The sequence below is a fragment of the Heterodontus francisci genome, chromosome 12 (assembly GCF_036365525.1).
Source record: "Heterodontus francisci isolate sHetFra1 chromosome 12, sHetFra1.hap1, whole genome shotgun sequence".
Classification (NCBI taxonomy): domain Eukaryota; kingdom Metazoa; phylum Chordata; class Chondrichthyes; order Heterodontiformes; family Heterodontidae; genus Heterodontus; species Heterodontus francisci.
Window position 1 is genome coordinate 82624030 of NC_090382.1, and position 20892 is coordinate 82644921.

The 20892-nt window shown below is 42.6% G+C and overlaps 1 protein-coding gene across 11 annotated transcripts in view; it reads right to left on the reverse strand.

Annotated features, from left to right (window-relative positions):
* LOC137375959 (rap guanine nucleotide exchange factor 6-like) overlaps positions 1-20892 on the reverse strand; it is a 521939-nt gene that overhangs the window by 35321 nt on the left and 465726 nt on the right. For 9 of the 11 annotated variants that reach the window (XM_068043752.1, XM_068043754.1, XM_068043748.1 and 6 more), the window contains 4 exons: positions 16146-16357; positions 13157-13280; positions 9199-9222; positions 1495-1718 (listed from right to left, as the gene is read on the reverse strand). In XM_068043752.1, coding sequence (XP_067899853.1) covers positions 1495-1718; positions 9199-9222; positions 13157-13280; positions 16146-16357 — 584 coding nt within the window. The remainder of the gene's footprint in view (positions 1-1494; positions 1719-9198; positions 9223-13156; positions 13281-16145; positions 16358-20892) is intronic. The other 2 variants (XM_068043751.1, XM_068043750.1) reach the window with 1 other exon arrangement.

Below are 20892 nucleotides of genomic sequence, written 5' to 3' on the forward strand. Positions count from 1 at the left end.
ACTGGCCTCAGTGCAACAGAGTTAGAGGGGAAAATCAGTCAGCGACCCATGCTGGAGTTGCATGTGACCTAAGAGCAGGTGCGCCCCCAAGGCTGTAAAGTCTGCCATCCTTCATTGTCTATAGTCAAAGATAAATTATGGCCACTTGGGTAAATACCCAGGGCAAGCTGTGTTTGTGAAACTGTGTCCCAACAATGGGTCAATGACTTCAGGACAGGAAAGGAGGGGGAAAAAATAGATATTGATACTGCAATCATTTTCTGTCATTGACTCTGACCAACAATCATTCTGTATTTACTTATGGACAAAATGGCAAATTATTGAAGCAAAATAAATCAGACTCCTGTACTTTCCCTCCAAAAATTAGTTTTCACTTCACTGCTTTAAGTAAGTACCACCAGCTCCACAATGGGCCAACAGTACAGCCAGCCATCGAGTCTACCTCATCAAAAGTACCACTCACTATGACTGCTCGATATCACTCTAATGCCTTGCAAATATCCACTCCTCTCAAGAGAAGCATATAAAATCTGACGGCGAGCCACCTCAAGTTGCTATTGTAGAGTTCCTGGGTTGGCAGAGTTATAGAATAGTAAAGGAAGGGCTTTACTAAATAAAGAGTTGGAGAAAAACTTAGAAGATTAATCACAATCAATTTATCCAACAAATAATAATGGTCTCTACAAAATGATTGGGCCGTAATTTGTTATAGTCGGACATCTAACTATGTCTGCCATTAGTTAGACTTGCCCTTGCACATTTAGGTTGTTACATTTTTGGCATGTCAAGTTGCTGAAAGTGAGCTGATAATAGCATAGTAAGGCAAATAGGGCAAGCAACTGTGCATTTCTTTAACCAGTCAGATTGAAGGATCATGAAATTAACAGCGCAAATACTCAGAAGGGACTAAAAATTCAATGTCAAGTCAGGTACATAAGCAGAAATAAAAAAAAGATTGGATTAAGAGAGATGAAAGGGGAGAGGAATAGTAAAAAGTATACATTAAAATCTGCAACTATTGAAACCTGAAGGAATGAGACCCCACACTTGTATAAGTTAATTTTCAGTGCCAGAGAGATTGTTTGGTAGCAATTAACACCTGTCACTTCATTAAAAGGCATTTAGACTTGAAGTGACAAAAACTTAATGTCTGTGGTAAGGTTAGCTCATACCTACCGTGCAAATACAGCAACCTCACAGTGTTCAATGCATTTCAACGGTGAGGCAGATAGCAAGATGTCATTTTTACGAAGCTAAAGGTGGAGTGGAGCAACTCGATCAGCAACTTTTGGATTTCTAGTTTAACCTCACATCTGCACAACTTGAAGTTGCTTTGCCATTTGCGCATATATAACACCAAGAATCATTAGCCTCGCTGTTATGATAGTAAAATCTGATCCATTATTCTTTGAATAAAATTATGTACAGGAAACAAATTCCTAAATGTTTCTGTATTTAAGATTCACCAGAATAAAATCTCTGTCATTCACTCACATGTGCTATAGGCAGGCTCACACTGCAGTGACATTACTTGGATTTTCTCCTCGTCAGTCTCAACATTTAAGTTCGAGAGATACTGCTTCACCTTTCGAGCCATCTGTGCATCCTCGTAAAGCTTCTTGGCATTGAGCAGGGAGCTGCGCCGCACTCGCTTCTTGTGTCCCCCACCTTGTACTGAATCTAGCACATTGGAATTTGTGCTACCTTGACTTAATGACCTGTCCATAAGGAAGAAAGGGAAATCAAAATGCAGCCAGGTTTCGGCATGAATTTACTGAAACAGTACATGCAGTGAATGAGTGGAGGAAGGGTGTTAGTTACCAGCAGCTGCTTTCACTTTATCAATATCACATGCCCACATTAATAATCAAGAAAGATAAGAAAAAAACAACAGGAATGGTAATAATGAGATAATAAAAGTCTGGACTGTCCTAAAACTTCAGGTAACAGCTCTGCCTAGCCTAATCATATTAAACAAGATTTGTAAAGCTAAAACACAGTATACTAATTAACAGGAGCTTTGCTTGCATTTAGTTGCTAAACCACTTTGACTACCTGGTGGCCAGTGCAATAATAGTACTGGAATTTATCCTGAAGCAAAGTGACAACCCTCTCAGGTTTGTTGGTTCAAGCTCCACTACAAATTTGAGCACATAATCTAAGTTGACACCTCAGTGCAGTATTGAAGGAATGTCACATTGTGGAGGTGCCAGATTTTGGATGAGGCATTAAACAAAGGCCCTGACTCAGGTGTTATTAAAAATAACAAAGTGATTCCTGACAACGCAGCCGGCCGCTGACGTCATCAGGCCGCGCCAAAGTGTGCACATGCGCAGATGGGCTCCTGCTCTCTGCGCGTGCGCTGCGTTCCGACTTGCCAGGACTGGTTAGCGCATGCGCCGATGACTTCATCGTGTGATGTGTGCATCGTCGGGCAACGCACCTGGTCAGCCCCCGCTCACCCCCCCCCTCGGCCGCTCCGCTCCCCCCCTCACTGCTCCCTCCGGCCGCACCGCTCCCCCCCTCACTGTTCTCTCCGGCCGCTCCGCTCCCCTCCTCACTGCTCTCTGCGGCCACTCCGCTCCCCCCCTCGCCGCTCCACTCTTTCGGCCGCTCAGCTTCCCCTGTCACCGGCCCGCTCCACACCTCCCACCCTCCCCGGCCCACTCGCTTGCCCCCTCCCCGGCCCGCTCCGCTCTCTCCCCCCCCCCCTTTTACCGGCCCGCTGAGCTCCCCCACCGTCCCTGGCCCGCTCCCCTCCCCCCACTACCCCACCCCGGGCCCGGCCCACTCGCTCCCCTCCCCTCCCCCCCAACTGCCTTTCACCGCTCCGCTCCTGCCACCCCCCCACACCCCGGCCCACTCTCCCCCACCCCGCCCCCAGCCTGCTCCCCGCCGACCTGGCCCGTTCTGCTATGCCCCCCACCCCCCGTCCCACTCTGCTCCCCTACCCACCCCCCTGACCTGGCCCGCTCGCTCGCTTTCTCCCTCCCGCCATTGTGTGCTGCCATTGTTTAGGTCGGGTTGCCTTCGTGTGATTATTTGAGCAGCGCCATCTTTAGTCCTGGCAGCTGCCTGAAGTCGCAGACTGTGATGTTTTAGCTGCAGCGCCACCTAGTGGTAGCATTGTCAGCAAACGCAGCCTAAAAATAACAGCTCAACATTCTTCCCCTCAACCAACACCAACAAAAACAGGTTACCTGCCATTCACTCATTCATCTGCTGTTTAGCATTTAGACATCCAATATTCTGCTGCCTGTATATCGTAACTTGCTCCAAATCTCATTCAGCTATTACCCCTGTTCTTGCTGACCTTGACTGGCTCCTGGGTCTGACAAAGGCTGAATTTTAACATTCTCATCCTTGTTTTCAAATTTTTCCATGGCTTCACTCCTTCTTACCTCTGTAGCCTCCTCCAACCCTAATAGACATCAAGATTTCTGGACTTTTTCCACTTCTGGCCTTGTGCGTTCCCTGATTTTAATTGCTCCACCTTTGCTGGGAGGTTGTGCCTTCAGCTGCCTAGACCCCAAGCTCTAGAATTCCCTCCCTAAACCTCACCGCTTCTCTCTACTCTTTTAACACATTCCTTGAAACCTAACTCTAACTAAGCTTTTGGTGATCTATCCTGATATCTTCTTCAATAGTTCAGTTTTTAAATAGGTGGTGTTTTGGGGGGGTTGGTGGCGGGTGGGGGGGGGAATGGTGTGCGTCAGTGAGGAGCTCATGTAGGTCAGAGAGAACATGCTTTTATTGATTTCACTCTTGTTAAGCGCCTTGGGATGTTTTACTACCTTAAATGTGCTATGTAAAGGTAAGCTGTTGTTGTTTAAAGGACCTGGTTCTATGTAAATTATCTGTGATGTTTATCTGCACATCAACTAAGAGTGAACTTCAAGAGTAATCCATTACTTGATAAGCACTTCAGGACTACCTGGGAGCATGATAAAACACTACAAATCTCTTCTTTCTAGTAGTGGAATTTATTCAGAATCAAACTGACTCCCCTTTCACAGGAAAACAGCATATGCTGTTGCCAAAATGGGGAAAAATTAGCATTTTCCACCCCCTTCTCCATTTTAGTTATGGAATTTTTTTTTTTAATATGTTATCTTTTGCTGCATAGAACAAAGAACAAAGATAATTACAGCACAGGAACAGGCCCTTCGGCCCTCCAAGCCTGCGCCAATCCAGATCCTCTCTCTAAACATGTCGCCTATTTTCTAAGGTTCTGTATCTCTTTTCTTCCTGCCCATTCATGCATCTGTCTAGATACATCTTAAAAGACTCCATCGTGCCCGCATCTACCACCTCCGCTGGCAATGCGTTCCAGGTGCCCACCACCCTCTGCGTAAAGAACTTTCCACGCATATCCCCCCTAAACTTTTCCCCTTTCACTTTGAACTCGTGTCCTCTAGTAATTGAAACCCCCACTCTGGGAAAAAGCCTCTTGCTATCCACCCTGTCTATACCTCTCATGATTTTGTACACCTCAATCAGGTCCCCCCTCAACCTCCGTCTTTCTAATGAAAATAATCCTAATCTGCTCAACCTCTCTTCATAGCTAGCGCCCTCCATACCAGGCAACATCCTGGTGAACCTCCTCTGCACCCTCTCCAAAGCATCCACATCCTTTTGATAATGTGGCGACCAGAACTGTACGCAGTATTCCAAATGTGGCCGAACCAAAGTCCTATACAACTGTAACATGACCTGCCAACCCTTGTACTCAATGCCCCGTCCGATGAAGGAAAGCATGCCGTATGCCTTCTTGACCACTCTATTTACCTGCGTTGCCACCTTCAGGGAACAGTGGACCTGAACACCCAAATCTCTCTGGACATCAATTTTCCCCAGGACTTTTCCATTTACTGTATAGTTCACTCTTGAATTGGATCTTCCAAAATGCATCACCTCGCATTTGCCCTGATTGAACTCCATCTGTCATTTCTCTGCCCAACTCTCCAATCTATCTATATTCTGCTGTATTCTCTGACAGTCCCCTTCACTATCTGCTACTCCACCAATCTTAGTGTCGTCTGCAAACTTGCTAATCAGTCCACCTATACTTTCCTCCAAATCATTAATGTATATCACAAACAACAGTGGTCCCAGCACGGATCCCTGTGGAACACCACTGGTCACACGTCTCCATTTTGAGAAACTCCCTTCTACTGCTACTCTCTGTCTCCTGTTGCCCAGCCAGTTCTTTATCCATCTAGCTAGTACACCTTGGACCCCAAGCGCCTTCACTTTCTCCATCAGCCTGCCATGGGGAACCTTATCAAACGCCTTACTGAAGTCCATGTATATGACATCGACAGCCCTTCCCTCATCAATCAACTTTGTCACTTCCTCAAAGAATTCTATTAAGTTGGTAAGACATGACCTTCCCTGCACAAAACCATGTTGCCTATCACTGATCAGCCCATTTTCTTCCAAATGGGAATAGATCCTATCCCTCAGTATCTTCTCCAGCAGCTTCCCTACCACTGACGTCAGGCTCACCGGTCTATAATTACCTGGATTATCCCTGCTACCCTTCTTAAACAAGGGGACAACATTAGCAATTCTCCAGTCCTCCGGGACCTCACCCGTGTTTAAGGATGCTGCAAAGATATCTGTTAAGGCCCCAGCTATTTCCTCTCTCGCTTCCCTCAGTAACCTGGGATAGATCCCATCCGGACCTGGGGACTTGTCCACCTTAATGCCCTTTAGAATACCCAACACTTCCTCCCTCCTTATGCCGACTTGACCTAGAGTAATCAAACATCTGTTCCTAACCTCAACATCCGTCATGTCCCTCTCCTCGGTGAATACCGATGCAAAGTACTCGTTTAGAATCTCACCCATTTTCTCTGAGTCCAAGCATAACATTCCTCCTTTGTCCTTTAGTGGGCCAATCCTTTCTCTCGTTACCCTCTTTCTCCTTATATATGAATAAAAGGCTTTGGGATTTTCCTTAACCCTGTTTGCTAAAGATATTTCATGACCCCTTTTAGCCCTCTTAATTCCTCGTTTCAGATTGGTCCTACATTCCCGATATTCTTTCAAAGCTTCGTCTTTCATCAGCCGCCTAGACCTTATGTATGCTTCCTTTTTCCTCTTAGCTAGTCTCACAATTTCACCTGTCATCCATGGTTCCCTAATCTTGCCATTTCTATCCCTCATTTTCACAGGAACATGTCTCTCCTGCGCGCTAATCAACCTCTCTTTAAAAGCCTCCCACATATCACATGTGGATTTACCTTCAAACAGCTGCTCCCAATCTACATTTCCCAGCTCCTGCCGAATTTTGGTATAGTTGGCCTTCCCCCAATTTAGCACTCTTCCTTTAGGACCACTCTCGTCTTTGTCCATGAGTATTTTAAAGCTTACGGAATTGTGATGACTATTCCCAAAGTAGTCCCCTACTGAAACTTCAACAACCTGGCCGGGCTCATTCCCCAACACCAGGTCCAGTATGGCCCCTTCCCGAGTTGGACTATTTACATACTGCTCTAGAAAACCCTCCTGGATGCTCCTTACAAATTCTGCTCCATCTGGACCTCTAACACTAAGCGAATCCCAGTCAATGTTGGGAAAATTAAAATCTCCTATCACCACCACCCTGTTGCTCCTACATCTTTCCATAATCTGTTTACATATTTGTACCTCTATCTCACGCTCGCTGTTGGGAGGCCTGTAGTACAGCCCCAACATTGTTACCGCACCCTTCCTATTTCTGAGTTCTGTCCATATTGCCTCACTGCTCGAGTCCTCCATAGTGCCCTCCTTCAGCACAGCTGTGATATCCTCTTTGACCAGTAATGCAACTCCTCCACCCCTTTTACCTCCCTCTCTATCCCGCCTGAAGCATCGATATCCTGGGATATTTAGTTGCCAATCATGCCCTTCCCTCAACCAAGTCTCAGTAATAGCAATAACATCATACTCCCAGGTACTAATCCAAGCCCTAAGTTCATCTGCCTTACCTACTACACTTCTTGCATTAAAACAAATGCACCTCAGACCACCAGTCCCTTTATATTCATCATCTGCTCCCTGCCTGCTCTTCCCCTTAGTCACACTGACTTCATTATCTAGTTTGTATCAGGCTTTTGTTACTACCTCCTTACTGTCAACTGACCTCAATTGGTTCCCATCCCCCTGCCACATTAGTTTAAACCCTCCCCAACAGCGTTAGCAAAAGCACCTCCAAGATAAGATTGTTTTAAACCATGTTACTTTACTAATACAGCATGAAATGGTCTGTCCAGCTATTGGGAAAAAAGTACTTTTAAACATTAAATGGGAAAGAACAAGCAAGCTAAGGCAAAAAATTGTACCAATTTTCACAAAAAAGGAACATACTTGGACACCAACCATCATGGTTCTAAAAAATTAATAAAACTGTCAACTTGGACCATAATAAGCCAATTACAAGCTTATTTGGTAAAGATTAATGCACATGATAGCTAACTGATTTTGGAATCTTTAATGTCTTTTTCCGAAGAAGTATACAGAATTCAATTACACACTATACAGAGCTCATCATCACAGTGCACATGGAGAGGTGGAGTATGGGTTTTTTCCTTCCGAGCTCTGGCCCATATCCTCCTCCTCCCCAAGACTGTCAACTACCTCTACAGCATTCCACACCTCAGCCCCTCATCTGCTGAAAACCTCATTAATGCCTTTGCCACCTTTAGACTTTATTACTCCAATGCTCTCTTTGCTGACCTTCCATCCCCCACCCTAAAGTTATGCTGAACCTTTATAAAGCTCTGGTTAGGCCACAACTAGAATATAGCACCCAGTTCTAGTCACCACACTTTAGGAAGGATGTGAAGGTCCTTGAGAGGGTGCAGGGGAGATTTACCAAAATGGTTCTAGGGATGGGGGATTTTAGCTACAAGGTTAGATTGGAAAAGCTGGGGTTGTTCTCCTTGGAGCAAAGGAGGCTGAGGGGAGATCTGATAGAGGGGTACAAGATTATGACAGGTTTAGATAAGGTAGACAAAGAAATGCTGTTCCCATTAGCTGATGATACAGGGACGAGGGGAGACAGATTTAAGGTTTTGGGCAACAGATCCAAGGGGGAATGTAAGGAAGAATGTATTTTACGGAGCAAGTGGTAATGACTTGGAACTCTCTGCCTATGAATGTGGTGAAAGCTGAGATGATTAATGATTTCAAAAGGAAATTGGATATGCACTTGAGGGAAAAAAGTCTGCAGGGCTATGGGTAAAGCAGGGGAATGGGATTGACTGGATTGCTCTACAGTGAGCCGGCATGAGCTCGATGGGCTGATTGATTTATTTCTGTGACATTATGACTCTAAACTTCAACCCATCCAAAAATTAGCTGTTTGTAGTCTAGCCTGCGCCAAGTTTTTTCATACATCACCCCATCCTCTTTGACCTACATTAGCTCCTCATCCCCACTCTCCCTTCCCCCACCATGTCTGATACTAAAATGTTTTATCTGTGTGTTTAAATCCCTCCACCTTCATCACCTCTTCCAACGAATCAAACCAAATTCAATGCAAAATCACCCCCTCCACTTCCACTATTCCTTCTACTGCCATCTCTAAAGTCAAGGCTTAATATAAATGTAAGTTGTCATTTATGTTGAAGTGAGTATAGACAATTTCAACCTTGTTCCTAGTTGGCATGCTCCCTGTTTTAACTTTAACTGGCTTTAAACAGCAATATCAGGTTGAAAACAAAGATAGCTAATGTGGGAAATGGTAATATCACAGGGTGAGACAGGGATGCTTCTCCAATGCAGAAGGAATGTAGTGAAAGGTTTACTTTTCAGTCAATTGTGTTACACCTAACCCTGAAGTGCCAGATACGAAGAATGCTCCATTATCCATCATTATTATTGAGAAGCCCAAAATTCATCAAAAAATGTTCACTGCAAGATAAATACAACTAAAACTCAGGTGCAGCCTTAACAGTTTTCATATTTACCGTAAACAGTTGGTATAGTTCGTGAAGAAATGCATGCAATTTTCCATTGTATAAACAACTTAGCTAATGGAAGGTTGAGAAATACAGTCTGCAAACATAACAGAAATATTGGGCTAAGGGGACAGGTGGGGTGGGTATTAGGTTAATGTGAGGCATGCTGTGTTTTAGAGGGCAGGCAGTTGTGAGGAGATGCAGAGCTGTTATGTGCCAAGACCTCAGCACCTGTGCACGGACTACTTACCCCAAACTCCTCCATCTCTTCTTCCTGTAAGTGAGAGCCATGAACATTGAAGCATGTGTTCCGAGAGAAAGGTAGAAAAGACAAACCAGTTCAGAAGATCAGGAGGATGAGGGGAAGAGTGCAGTACAAGGTAACAGAGAGAGATATAAAAGTAGCATCACTAGTCACAACATTATCACACCAAAAGGGTCTGAAGTTAGCAGTAGCTGTGTAGTCTTGTTTTTAAATGAATACCAAAAACTTACTGCAGATGTGATGTGGTGCATATTGGTGAGGGATTATAATCCTGTTATAATTCAAAATTGAAAGCTAGTTTTTATGATGGCAATGGGAGAGGAAAAAAAATTCCCAAGATGAGAAATTAATGTTTTGTACATAGACAGCATGGCACACAAACATCTTATTATGAACCACCTATTTTCACAACCCCATAAGGAATACAGGAAGAGGCAATGCAGGATTAAGTGGGATCACAGGTGACTCCAGATTCCGCTAAATAAAACTATTTCCTTAAAATGGGAGTACATTTCACTCAACTAACCCCAAAATCTAAATATAATTAATGAAGGGAGAAATCATCTCATTTATGGTGCATCTCAGTAATCTGTGGCTGCCCTGTTTATGTTTCAGAACTACTAGTCACAGGCTATCAAGCATGCATAGCAGGATTCCCCATCACACACCACCCCTCACTCTCTACATCATGATGATTTGGGACAATGGAGTTTGGGTAGAATGGCCACTTAAGAAGACAAATGCCATCTGGATAGGGAGGGGCTAGAAGAAATTAGCCCCAAAAATCAAGGGTTCTTCTGGGTTCCTGCAGAAACCTTTCAGACAGACCAGCAGAAAACAGAGGAACCCGGTTGTGCAACCGTCCAGATTGCATCCTAAGGATTTCTGGGACAAAATATCTGCTCTCAGGCTGCTTCTAACCAGCACTTCCAAAACATAAACTGTTGGTGATGCTCAAATTTTTTTTAATCATGGCCAATTCTTTCCCAATCACTTGATTTGGTTCGTTTTTTGGGATGGGGTTGCAGGGCAAGAGAGAATCAGCTTTCAATTGTGACTAGAAACTAAGGTTCAGAGTTGTTTCTTCTTCAGTTTAATTAGTTATTAACAGGAGTTGAGTTAAGTAAGATTGTCTACTTCAACCTGACTCAGTAAGGGTGGTTGTTGAAGGCCTATGCAAATTTTGCACCATCTCTGTGACAGTTCATGCACTTTACTCTCACTATTTTTTGACGTATATTTTAGGAAATTTGTACTTGGTGGGAACTGGATAAAAGAGGCTTAATCAGAAATTTAAGAAAATCTAATTCTTGGAATGTGATGAACGCTCCAAACCAGAACGTTTCTGTCTCTCCACCTGCCTGACCTGTTTCCAGCATTTCCTGTTTTTGTCTCAGAGCCTCATGGTTGCCATTTTGAATTATTAATGGAATTGTGACTAGGATTATTCCCAGTTATATAACCATTTTGGGAGATAGCAGGTGGCTATTTTTCTTTTAATGGTAAGTGCTGATGATATTATAGTGGGAGAGGAATGGATTAGAGGTGCTGTGCCTCACCATCCATTCCAGAAAAAAATCAAATCACATACAGTAGTCTTAATCACACTTCATCGTGATTAAATCTCTACTACTGTCAAAGCAATTCTCCTACTGTGTCAGAACTCCTCACCAGCACCCTGTATTAATTAAGATCTTTACTGATGTTAACCTAACTCACCAATTACGCAAGGTACGAGGGCGGCACAGTGGTTAGCACCGCAGCCTCACAGCTCCAGGGACCCGGGTTCGATTCTGGGTACTGCCTGTGCGGAGTTTGCAAGTTCTCCCTGTGACCGCGTGGGTTTTCGCCGGGGGCTCCGGTTTCCTCCCACAGCCAAAGACTTGCAGGTTGATAGGTAAATTGGCCATTGTAAATTGCCCTTAGTGTCGGTAGGTGGTAGGGAATATGGGATTACTGCAGGGTTAGTATAAATGGGTGGTTGTTGGTCGGCACAGACTCGGTGGACCGAAGGGCCTGTTTCAGTGTTGTATCTCTAAATAAAAATAATAAAAAATAGAGCAAATGGACCCATGAAAGAGTCAATGCCTTCAGGGAAGCAAGGAAGAAAATTGACAAGAAAACACAGGGCATAAAATGAATAACAGCAGCGTTAACCTCATTCCATACCTCAGCCAAGCTTGGACACAGTATAGAGGTCAGTTTACAGGTAAATTAGTAATACCACCTCCAGTTGATGGAATAGCCCTGTTTCTATTGGCAGGGTAATTTCATCAACATGCCCTGTTTGTTTTCTTGTCAATTTTCTTCCTTGCTCCCCTGAAGAAAAAAAATCCACATCAATAAAAGAACAAGGCGGCTACCACCAACCACCTGTTCTCCTTTAAAGATCTCACACTCCTACTGCACTTTAAAAAAAAAATCAGCAGTGACAACCACAGCCTGCTAATTGGAGGTCAGGGTCTTTGAAGGTCGCAGGCAGGCAGCTGACGTGTTACAGATTCACCAAAAACTTAGTAGTTGGAGCCAACAGACATATATACTGTTATGAGCTCTGCATTTGATCTATTTGGACTTGAAAAGCCCAGATGCAAAAAGGATTCATTTATTCTGAACTGAGTAAAGCCGTTATGCACTTTGCTATAAGAGTGCCTGAACATTTTCCTCCCCTGATTTGCTTCTTATTTGTTACTGTAAAACCAGTAAGAGAGCTAGTCTTTCTTCAATTCATCTGGTAGGCTACTGCTATTGTTTAAATTACACTAAAGTCATCTACTCCAGTTTACTTGAACAGCAAGAATGAAATAAAGCAAAGGAGGTTAGACTGAAAATGTCATTGTTCGTTAATCTTTTTCTACAGTTTAGTCTTTGAAGTTGGAGTTGTTGTCTTTTAGGTATTTACTTACGCATCACTTACTGCAACAATTATTTTTAGACCGGATTTCTGCTTCTTTTTATCTGATCCTATCTGCTGCCTCTTCCTTGACTATGCTTAATTAACAGCAAATTTGAAAGGTTTTTTTTTAACCTCATCATTACTATTCAATTTGGTGAAGAAACTTGACATTTAAAATCTAAATGCATTACCCCGAATACATGAGTTGTTACTCAAAAAAAAACAGTAATTTATGTAGTATTAAATAACATAACTTCAATTTCTGTGAATTCACTCTACAGCCAGGTCAACAATTCATGAACATTTCCATTTTTAATAGTGAATATCACCTATTTTACAAACTAGAAAGTCCCATCAGTTTCTCTTCCAATCTCCTTAAATAAACAAAGTGACTCTGGTTGGGTTATGGCTCACAGAATTAGCTGTCTTCTGATATCTAAGGCAAGTGGCCATTTTTCTGGGTTTAATCCAGATACTGGGTGTTGGCCATATGGGGTGTCTCCACCAAACTCAATCCTGTTCTCAACAGTTGTCCACAAGCTTGCATAAGAAGCGTGCTGTTCAATGTAGCCTGACCTGGCTACTGAGCATTCAGTACCACATGCCCTTCTCACCTGCATTCTGACTTTAGCAGAAGCATGTTTAAACATAGAATTAAGAGTTTTTCTGGCATCACTGGATGGAAGAGAGAAAAATTTGTGCATCTATCTAGCATTGTGCCTGACAAAAAAGGGTCTGTTGGCAAATCATACTGTGATCACTGCAAAACTGCACAGCTGTCAAAAATACAAAAAAAATAATTTTTATAGGTTTTACAACATATTCTAACATTTCCATGCATTTCACTTTCAGACATTTAAAAGCTTCTGCATCAATGATAGGAATATGTAAACATGAAAGTGATCCCTGAATGTTACACATTCAACAGGAAACAACTTCCAGGATCTAGATTTCAATAGAATACAATTCCCAAAACAAAAAGTCATGCATTAGCAGTGCCCTGACCAGAGTAAAAAAAACTCATTCTGTTTCTTGACAATTACTAACCTATTTCTGAACATTACAGCAGGATCCATGTTAACTGAAGTCATACGGACAACATGCCGAATCTCCTTTGCAATCATCCGCAGTTTCTCAAAGTTTGCCAAACCTTCCACTTTGGAGTCATTTCCTTGGAAAGAAACGGAGAGAAAAATCATGTTGCACTTAATGACAGGATCCCTAACTGTACCCAGAAAGTATAAACTACAAAAGTTGTCAAGAGCTAGTGCTGTCAGTGTCAAAAGCGGCTGTAATTCAAAAGCCACTATATTATCTCAGCAATGAATTCAGGGGAACCACACCATGTCAGCACCAGTCTCTCCTGTTATAATTCCACTTGGAGTCATTTTCTATCAAGCATTAGGCAGAAATGCAGTTCACGAAGTCAGAGAGCAGTTCCTAAAATCCATGAAAAACTGGTTACCGGCTGTCCCCAGAAAAAGGCAATTGGCAAATTTATATTATTAACTGCAGCCAATGGTAAGAAAAACCATGGGCTTGATTTTCAAATTGGGATGGGGAACCCGATGCCCAGATAATTTCTGGGTCCCAAACCCGTGCTGCGTCTGCATCACTCATGCGACACAATCTTCAAATGTTAATGCCCAAATTGGGTCAGAGACAAGCTCGATGCCCAATTAGTGGCGCCAAGCTCTGTGAGGAGGCGGGAGATGCCTGTCGGAGCAGGAGTCTCAAAGACAGATAGCAGCCATGACGGGGGCTACTGCTGCCTTGCACAAGACAGGAGGCAGGAATTTGGAGGGCCAGAAGCTTCAGCGCTCAGGGAATCGACCAAACGGCCAGGCAAACGGTACTGCACCCAATCTTGCAGTGAAACCCGGGCGGCAAAAATTCCTCCGATTATAAAACAAAAGTTTTGCAGCTCCTCGCATTGAACCAGACAGCTGTGCTCTAATGTGCACCAAACTGTTCAGGTTTGGCAATTTCTGATTTGAAAATCATCTCCTGGCCCATTACAAGCTCAAGGAGCTTAATGGGCTGTTAATTAAAGGCGTGAGGATTCCCAGTTTTCTCTTCTCTCCTCCCCTCCTCTCCCTTTGAAAACTGAGTTGCGTTCCAGAGGCGCGGGATCCAATGGTGCCCTCCGCAACCGCACCTCTGCTTTCCCCCTCCTGTAATTGAAAATTCAACCCCATATGTTTGCCATTGACTCTAGTTTTAAAACCCGAGTGTACTTTGAGGGTCAAGGGTCAACACTATTAATATTAAAGGAGATGGCAAATCTCATGGTTAGTGCTGTGAATGTCTTAGGAGATGATAGCTCTGGAAATCAGTACTATGAATATTAAGGAAATGGTAGCCCTTGGGGTCAGTGTTATTAATCTTAAAGGCGGCAGTAATTCTCAGAGCTAGTGATGTGAATGTGCAATTGCTCAAGTTTACAGATTAATCACATTGGCAACATTGGAAACAGGTTCACTCTGAGGGGATGCTCTTAACTGGCATCACCGCTACATGTTCCTCATATCGTTAAAATGGAAGTTTTAATCAATTGTTCTTAAAATTATTAGCAGTCACGTGGGCTTTCAGCCAAGCCCAATTCTATTCTCAACAGCAGTATTTTGGTGTTACCTTCTCCTTTAAGGAATCAATTTTTTTTTTTAACGTGAGAACCTAATGCAATTTGTGGTGGAGACGTTTTCTATTATGTTTTTGTACATAAAGCATTATACTAGGTACATGTAACATGTGATGGCATGTTATATGTGGAAAATATAAAAGGTAAGAAATTGCCTGTTAGATATGAAAATCTGCAGAATAAGCTATAGCAATTGAAATACCGGACAAATAAATACCAGCTTACAAGTTTCACAGAGAAAAATCAATATGGATCACCCAGTTCCAAATGTATATTGCTATAAATCTACCTACATATGCTTCATCTATGAGCCTTCCTAATTACTATAAAATGTCAATTTATGCAAGTATTAATCATCCCGAAGCTTTGTAAAAAAAAAAATCGATATATTAATTACAGAATCCAGGACACTTCAGTACATTTGACAATATTGAAAATGCTGGTCCCTTTAATTAAACAGGACTCATTTCAGTGTTAATAGAGAGCAGCTGATGCTCATTATAGTTTTGCATTTAAGGGCTGGGATTTTGCCCAGCTGGGGAGTTGGCTCTGGACAGAGAGTTAGTCCAGAAGGAAAGAGCGGGAACTGATGTTTGTATTAAATTATGAATTGCCAATAGAACAGTTGTGGATCAGAGACAGTTATCGGCTTCCTCATTGTGGTGACAGGACATCTGCCTGTTTAACACATTCAGGATATTAAAACACTGGCAAACATTTTTGGACACATTGCACAGTTGTTAAATCACATGTAGCTACTAGAGACACTGCATTTTGATGATGTTTTGTGTAAGGTGTACATCATACCACACAAAAATAAAGAACTAAAAAGGGTTTCCAGACCTAAATCATTCCCTATCTCCATTTGTAACACTATTTTAACCCTTACCCTGCTGAACAAACACTGTAGAGTTAGTACAACAAACACTATTAGTTTAACCTTCACCCCGTTTAATAAAAAAAATCTATACAGCTGTCACAACAAATACAAACCTGCCAAGTGTCACTTACTGAGACTGACAACGGCTCAGTTTGCTTAAAAAAAAGACCTATTTTGATGTATGTCACTTATCAAAGAAGGCCGCTCCATGTATTTAAATGCACCTGCCATCTGTATCACACTTGCCAATTGTTAAGGTCACTCATATTTTCCTGAGCTTGACAGCACTGTGCCTATGAGTCTAACCCTTGCCTCACTGAATAAACAAGAATCCCACACAATTACAAAATGAATACATGACAAGTGGTCTTATCATTACCCTGAGAATAATGGGAGCTTCGTACAGTTACCACAAAGGCCAAGGATACTGCTGCAAGAGTTAAACACTTAACAAGCAGTTGACTGTGTGCTGTCAATTATCTGCATGAGCAATTCGTAGTTCAATAATGGAATACCTTCGTGCAGAAAAGTGAGATCTTTTTTAACTACAGGGAACAGTGGAATGATGGGCGGCTGCAGACTCTGGCTGCTGAGAACATTTCTGTATTTTGCCATGTTTCTCGAAGGATCAAAGAGATCTTGAAGGTCCCGAAGCAGCTTTTCATACTTGCTTGGCAGCTTTTCCCAAGTGCCTCTCAGACGTGCAACTGGCGCAAGGTTTAGCCCGCTGAAACAGAGAAAACTTTCAATGACATTGTTATAATGTTTACATTTGACAATAATTGCATTTTGGGGATTATAGTAAATTCCAATATGGACATGTGTTTAAGAATGATTATATTCCTGAAAGACTTGGACTCATTTTTATTACGTCGTATTTACAGTGCAGAAACAGGCCATTTGGCTCAACAGGTTCATGGCGGTGTTTTCCTTCTACATGAGCCTCCTCCTACCCTTCTTCATCTAACCCCATTAATAGATCCTTCTACTCCTTTCTTCCTCACGTGTTTATCTAGCTTACCCTTAAATGCATCTATGCTAGTCATCTCAACTACTACTAGTGGCAGCAAGTTCTACATTCTAATCACTCTGGGGAAAGAAGTTTCTCCCGAATTTCCTTTGGGATTTATTAGTGACAATCTTATATTTCCTAGTTCTGATCTCGCCTACAAGTGGAAATATCTTCTCCATGTCAACCCGATCAAACCCTTTCATAGTCTTAATAGGCCCACCACCACCTCCCCACCCAAGACTTCTCCTTTCTAGAGAAAAAAGCTGCAGCTTGTTCAATCTTTCCTGATAAGCATATCCTCTCAGTTCTGGTATTAGTGCAAAAACGATTTATTGGAATTTCTCCAGTGCCTCTATATTCTTTTTATAATATGGACACCAGAACTATTCACAGTACTCTTAAGTGTGAACTAATCAAGGTTCGATACAAGCATAATATAACTTCTCTGCTTTTCAATTCTATCCCTCCAGAAATAAACTCCAGTGCATTGTTTTATTTTTATGGCCTTATTGATGCATGTCTCTATTCTTAGTGATTTGTCTATCTGTACCCCTCAGATCCCTCTGTTCCTCTATCCTAATTAGACATTTCTTTTTCAAGGAGAATGTGGCCTCCTTATTCTTCCTACCAAAATGTATGTCTATGTTGAATTTCATTTGCCCATTCTGCAAATTTTAATATCTTCCTTTATTTTGTCACTGTTCTCCTCTATTAATTACACCACTCACTTTGGTGTTGCCCACAAATTTTGAAACTGTACTTCCGATTCCAGAGTCCAAATCAAAATTATTTATGTAAATGGTGAACAACAGTGATCCCAGCATCAAACCTTGTGGAACTTCAATTCTCAGTCTTGTCAGTCTGAGTAACTAATACTATAATACTGTTAATAACTACTGCCAACCTATACTTTATTTTTTAATTCATTTGTTCTTGGAATTTGAGCATTGCGATCAGGGCATTTATTGTCTATCCTAACTGCCCTGATTTGACATGAGTGGCTTGCTAGGCGACTTCAAAGGGCAGTTAAGAGTTAACTATATCAAAATGGAACTGGACATGTAGATCAGACCAGGTCAGGACACAGATTTCTTTCCCTAAAAGGAAAGCGGCCACTAAAGGATGCTGGTGAACCAACTGAGTTTTTACCTCTACTTCTAGACCGTTGCTATCTATAGGCTCGCTCAGCACGCCTCCCATTTTGCACCTTCTGTAAATTGAGCACATCCAAAACTCTGCTGCCCACATCCTAACTTGCATGAAGGCTGGTTCACCCATTACACTTGCCTACATTGGCTTCCTGTCCAGCACTGCCTCAATTTTAAAATTCTCATCCTTGTTTTTAAATTCCTCCATGGGTTCACCCCTCCAGCCCCAAAACCCTCCAAGATCTCTGCACTCCTCCAATTCTGGTATATTGCACATCCTCAATTTTAATCACTCGGCCATTTGTGTTCGCGCCTTCAGCTGCCCGGACCCTAACCTCTGGAATTCCTTCCTTAAACCTCTCCACCTCTCAATCTCTCTCTCCCTCCTTTAAGACCCTCCTGAAAACCTATCTCTTTGACCAAGCTTTAGGCCATTTGTCCCAGTATCTCCTTATGTGATTCAGTGCCAAATCCATTTGATAATGTTCCTGCATACACAACGCCTTGCTATGTTAAAGGTGCAATGTAAGTTCAAGTTGTTGTTACGACAATCACTTTTTTAAGTAACTGATTTCAATTCTCAAACTTCCATAGCAGGATTTAAACTCACATTCTTTGAACTCTTTCTTTGGATTAATAATCCAGTAGCATAACTACTACAGCACCGCACCCATTATTTGGTCTATGGGTTTGCTTCAATACAATGACATTAAAAAGATTAGAAAACAAAGCACTTTTTCCAGAATAATTGTCTCCTTCTTACTAATATAAGCTTCAATTGTTCTTAAATGCCAGAAATAGTCTATTGCAAGTATGATTTTAGTATATTGCTCAAGAGGTACAGTCTCTTCTCATAAGTCTCATCTCTATAACATTACCTGAGGACTCAATCCTCAAGAAACTAACATAAATAATTACTGTGAGAGATCATTTTTTATTAATTACACCGAGACTAACAGAGAGAGAGCACTGATGAGGAAAAAAGTCTGCTTCCTACATTTTACTCCTCCCTTTAAAACAGAAATACCCGACATCCGATAAGCCAGTTATAAACATCCTGACATTCACCACTAAAAATCTGTATGATTTGATACATAATTGGTATAATGCCAGCTAGAAATGGAAACTTGTAAAACAATATATACTCAACAGTGCGATGTGATGTTACAGCACACTAGAGCTGAAAAGCCATCTCTACTCCTAGTGAAGTTTAGTTCCTTTGTTGCTGACATTCCTCTAATATCTCATCCAGTAGAGCACACTTCATGTAGTCCCATCAGTATTGCCCACTTTTCTACAAAGCGTTCATAGTTGAGTTCAATCCTGCCCTTCATCGACACTCAATGGCCCAGATAATGTTGTTAGCGGCAAAGGAATTGCTCTAGCTGTTCATCACACTTACACTTGCCCACAGACTGTTGGTGGTCTTTTCCACTGCGTCTTGCGCTAATTAGAGCCGAAACAGCACAGCACCTCCGCCCGTGGGGCCAGTGTGAACATGGCAAGCAACTGTATATCTCCTTAACTCGAATGAAGAACTTTACTGAGACACACAGGGCTGAATTTTCCCCACCCCTGTGGAAACGGGATTGGAGGCGTGGTGGGGCTGCGAAAATTAGAGAAGCCCTGGGGCGGCTCCTTGGCACATTCCCACCTCAGGAAGATTTTTCCAGAGGCAGGTTAAGAATAAGGTCCGCTGCCCGCTCCACAGAGGCAGGCAACGAATCGGGCAATTGAGGCATCATTTAGGGACCTTTTTTGCGAAAGCACCCATGTTTTTCCACTGTCAGAGCAGCCCCCCACCAAGTCGTAGGCCGCCAGCTCAATTAACGTGGCCCAGCAGCAGACGGAGCCAATGGAGCCAGAGGCTCCATGCCCCAATAATGAGGCCATGGGGATCAAAGGCTGCGACCTCATCCGTCACTACTCCTGCAGAGGAGTTTTTCCCCTTCATCCAATGGCCCACCTGGCTTCAGGTCTCATTATTTGTTGACTTCTCTGCAGGCAGCTGAGGTTGCCATGTTGAGGTGCCCTCCCAATTGCCTACCTGCCTCAGCAGCTCCCACCTCTCCCGGTGGGGCTGCCAGCCTAAAATTGCCGCGGGTCCTCTGATCAGGTCTCCCACCGTTCTTAATTGGATGGGGCTTCCAGAGGCGACTTCTTATTTGGTCGCCTACGGGAAGTTCATGACCGATGTCCCATAATAGCCACTTCTGGGTTCCTGACCCAGAATTTAGGCAAATGGAGTCACAACTGAACTGGGAAAATCCAGCCAACAGAGTCTGAACCAGGAAGCGTAAGTTAGAATATTAAACTCAATGCCAAAACATGTAGGGAATGCAAAATAAAGAGAGGGAAAGAAAGATGGAATTAAGAGAGAGAGATGAAAGAGACAAAGAAAAAGTCAAACAAAATTACATTTTTTTAAAATCTCCAACAATAATAAAAATCTGAAAGAATAAAACTAGACACTTTTAAAGGTAAATTTTCAATGTTAGAATGGTTGTTGGGCAGTAATCAAGTCTTTTCACACTATTACAATTCACTTACACATGAATGGACAAGCTCCAACTTTTTTCTGCCGTGTTTACTGGACATCTAATGGATAAGTACCGCATATCGGAAGGTAGCAAACGTAACCCCGCTTATTCATATAAGAAGGGAGAGAGAAAACAGGGGAACTATAAGCCAGTTAGCCTGCCACCAGCAGTCGGGAAGTGCTAGAAGCTACTGATGAAAGGACACGGTAACAGGGTGCTTAGAAAATCATTATACAATTAGGCAGAGTCAACATAGATTTATGAAAGGAAAATAGTGTTTGAAATATCTGTTAGCATTCTTCTGAGGTTGTAACTAGCAGGGTAGATTAGGGAGAGCCAGTGGATGTAGTGTAATTGGATTTTCAAAAAAACATTCAAGAAGGTACCACAGAAGAGGTTATGACAAAAAAAATAGGGCTTATAGGATTACGGGCAATATATTGGCATGATTGAGAAATGGTTAATGGATACAAAACAGAGAGTAGGAATAAATGTGTCATTTTTAGGTTAGCAGGCTGTAACTGCAAGGATCAGTGCTTGGGCTCAGCTACTGACAAGCTGC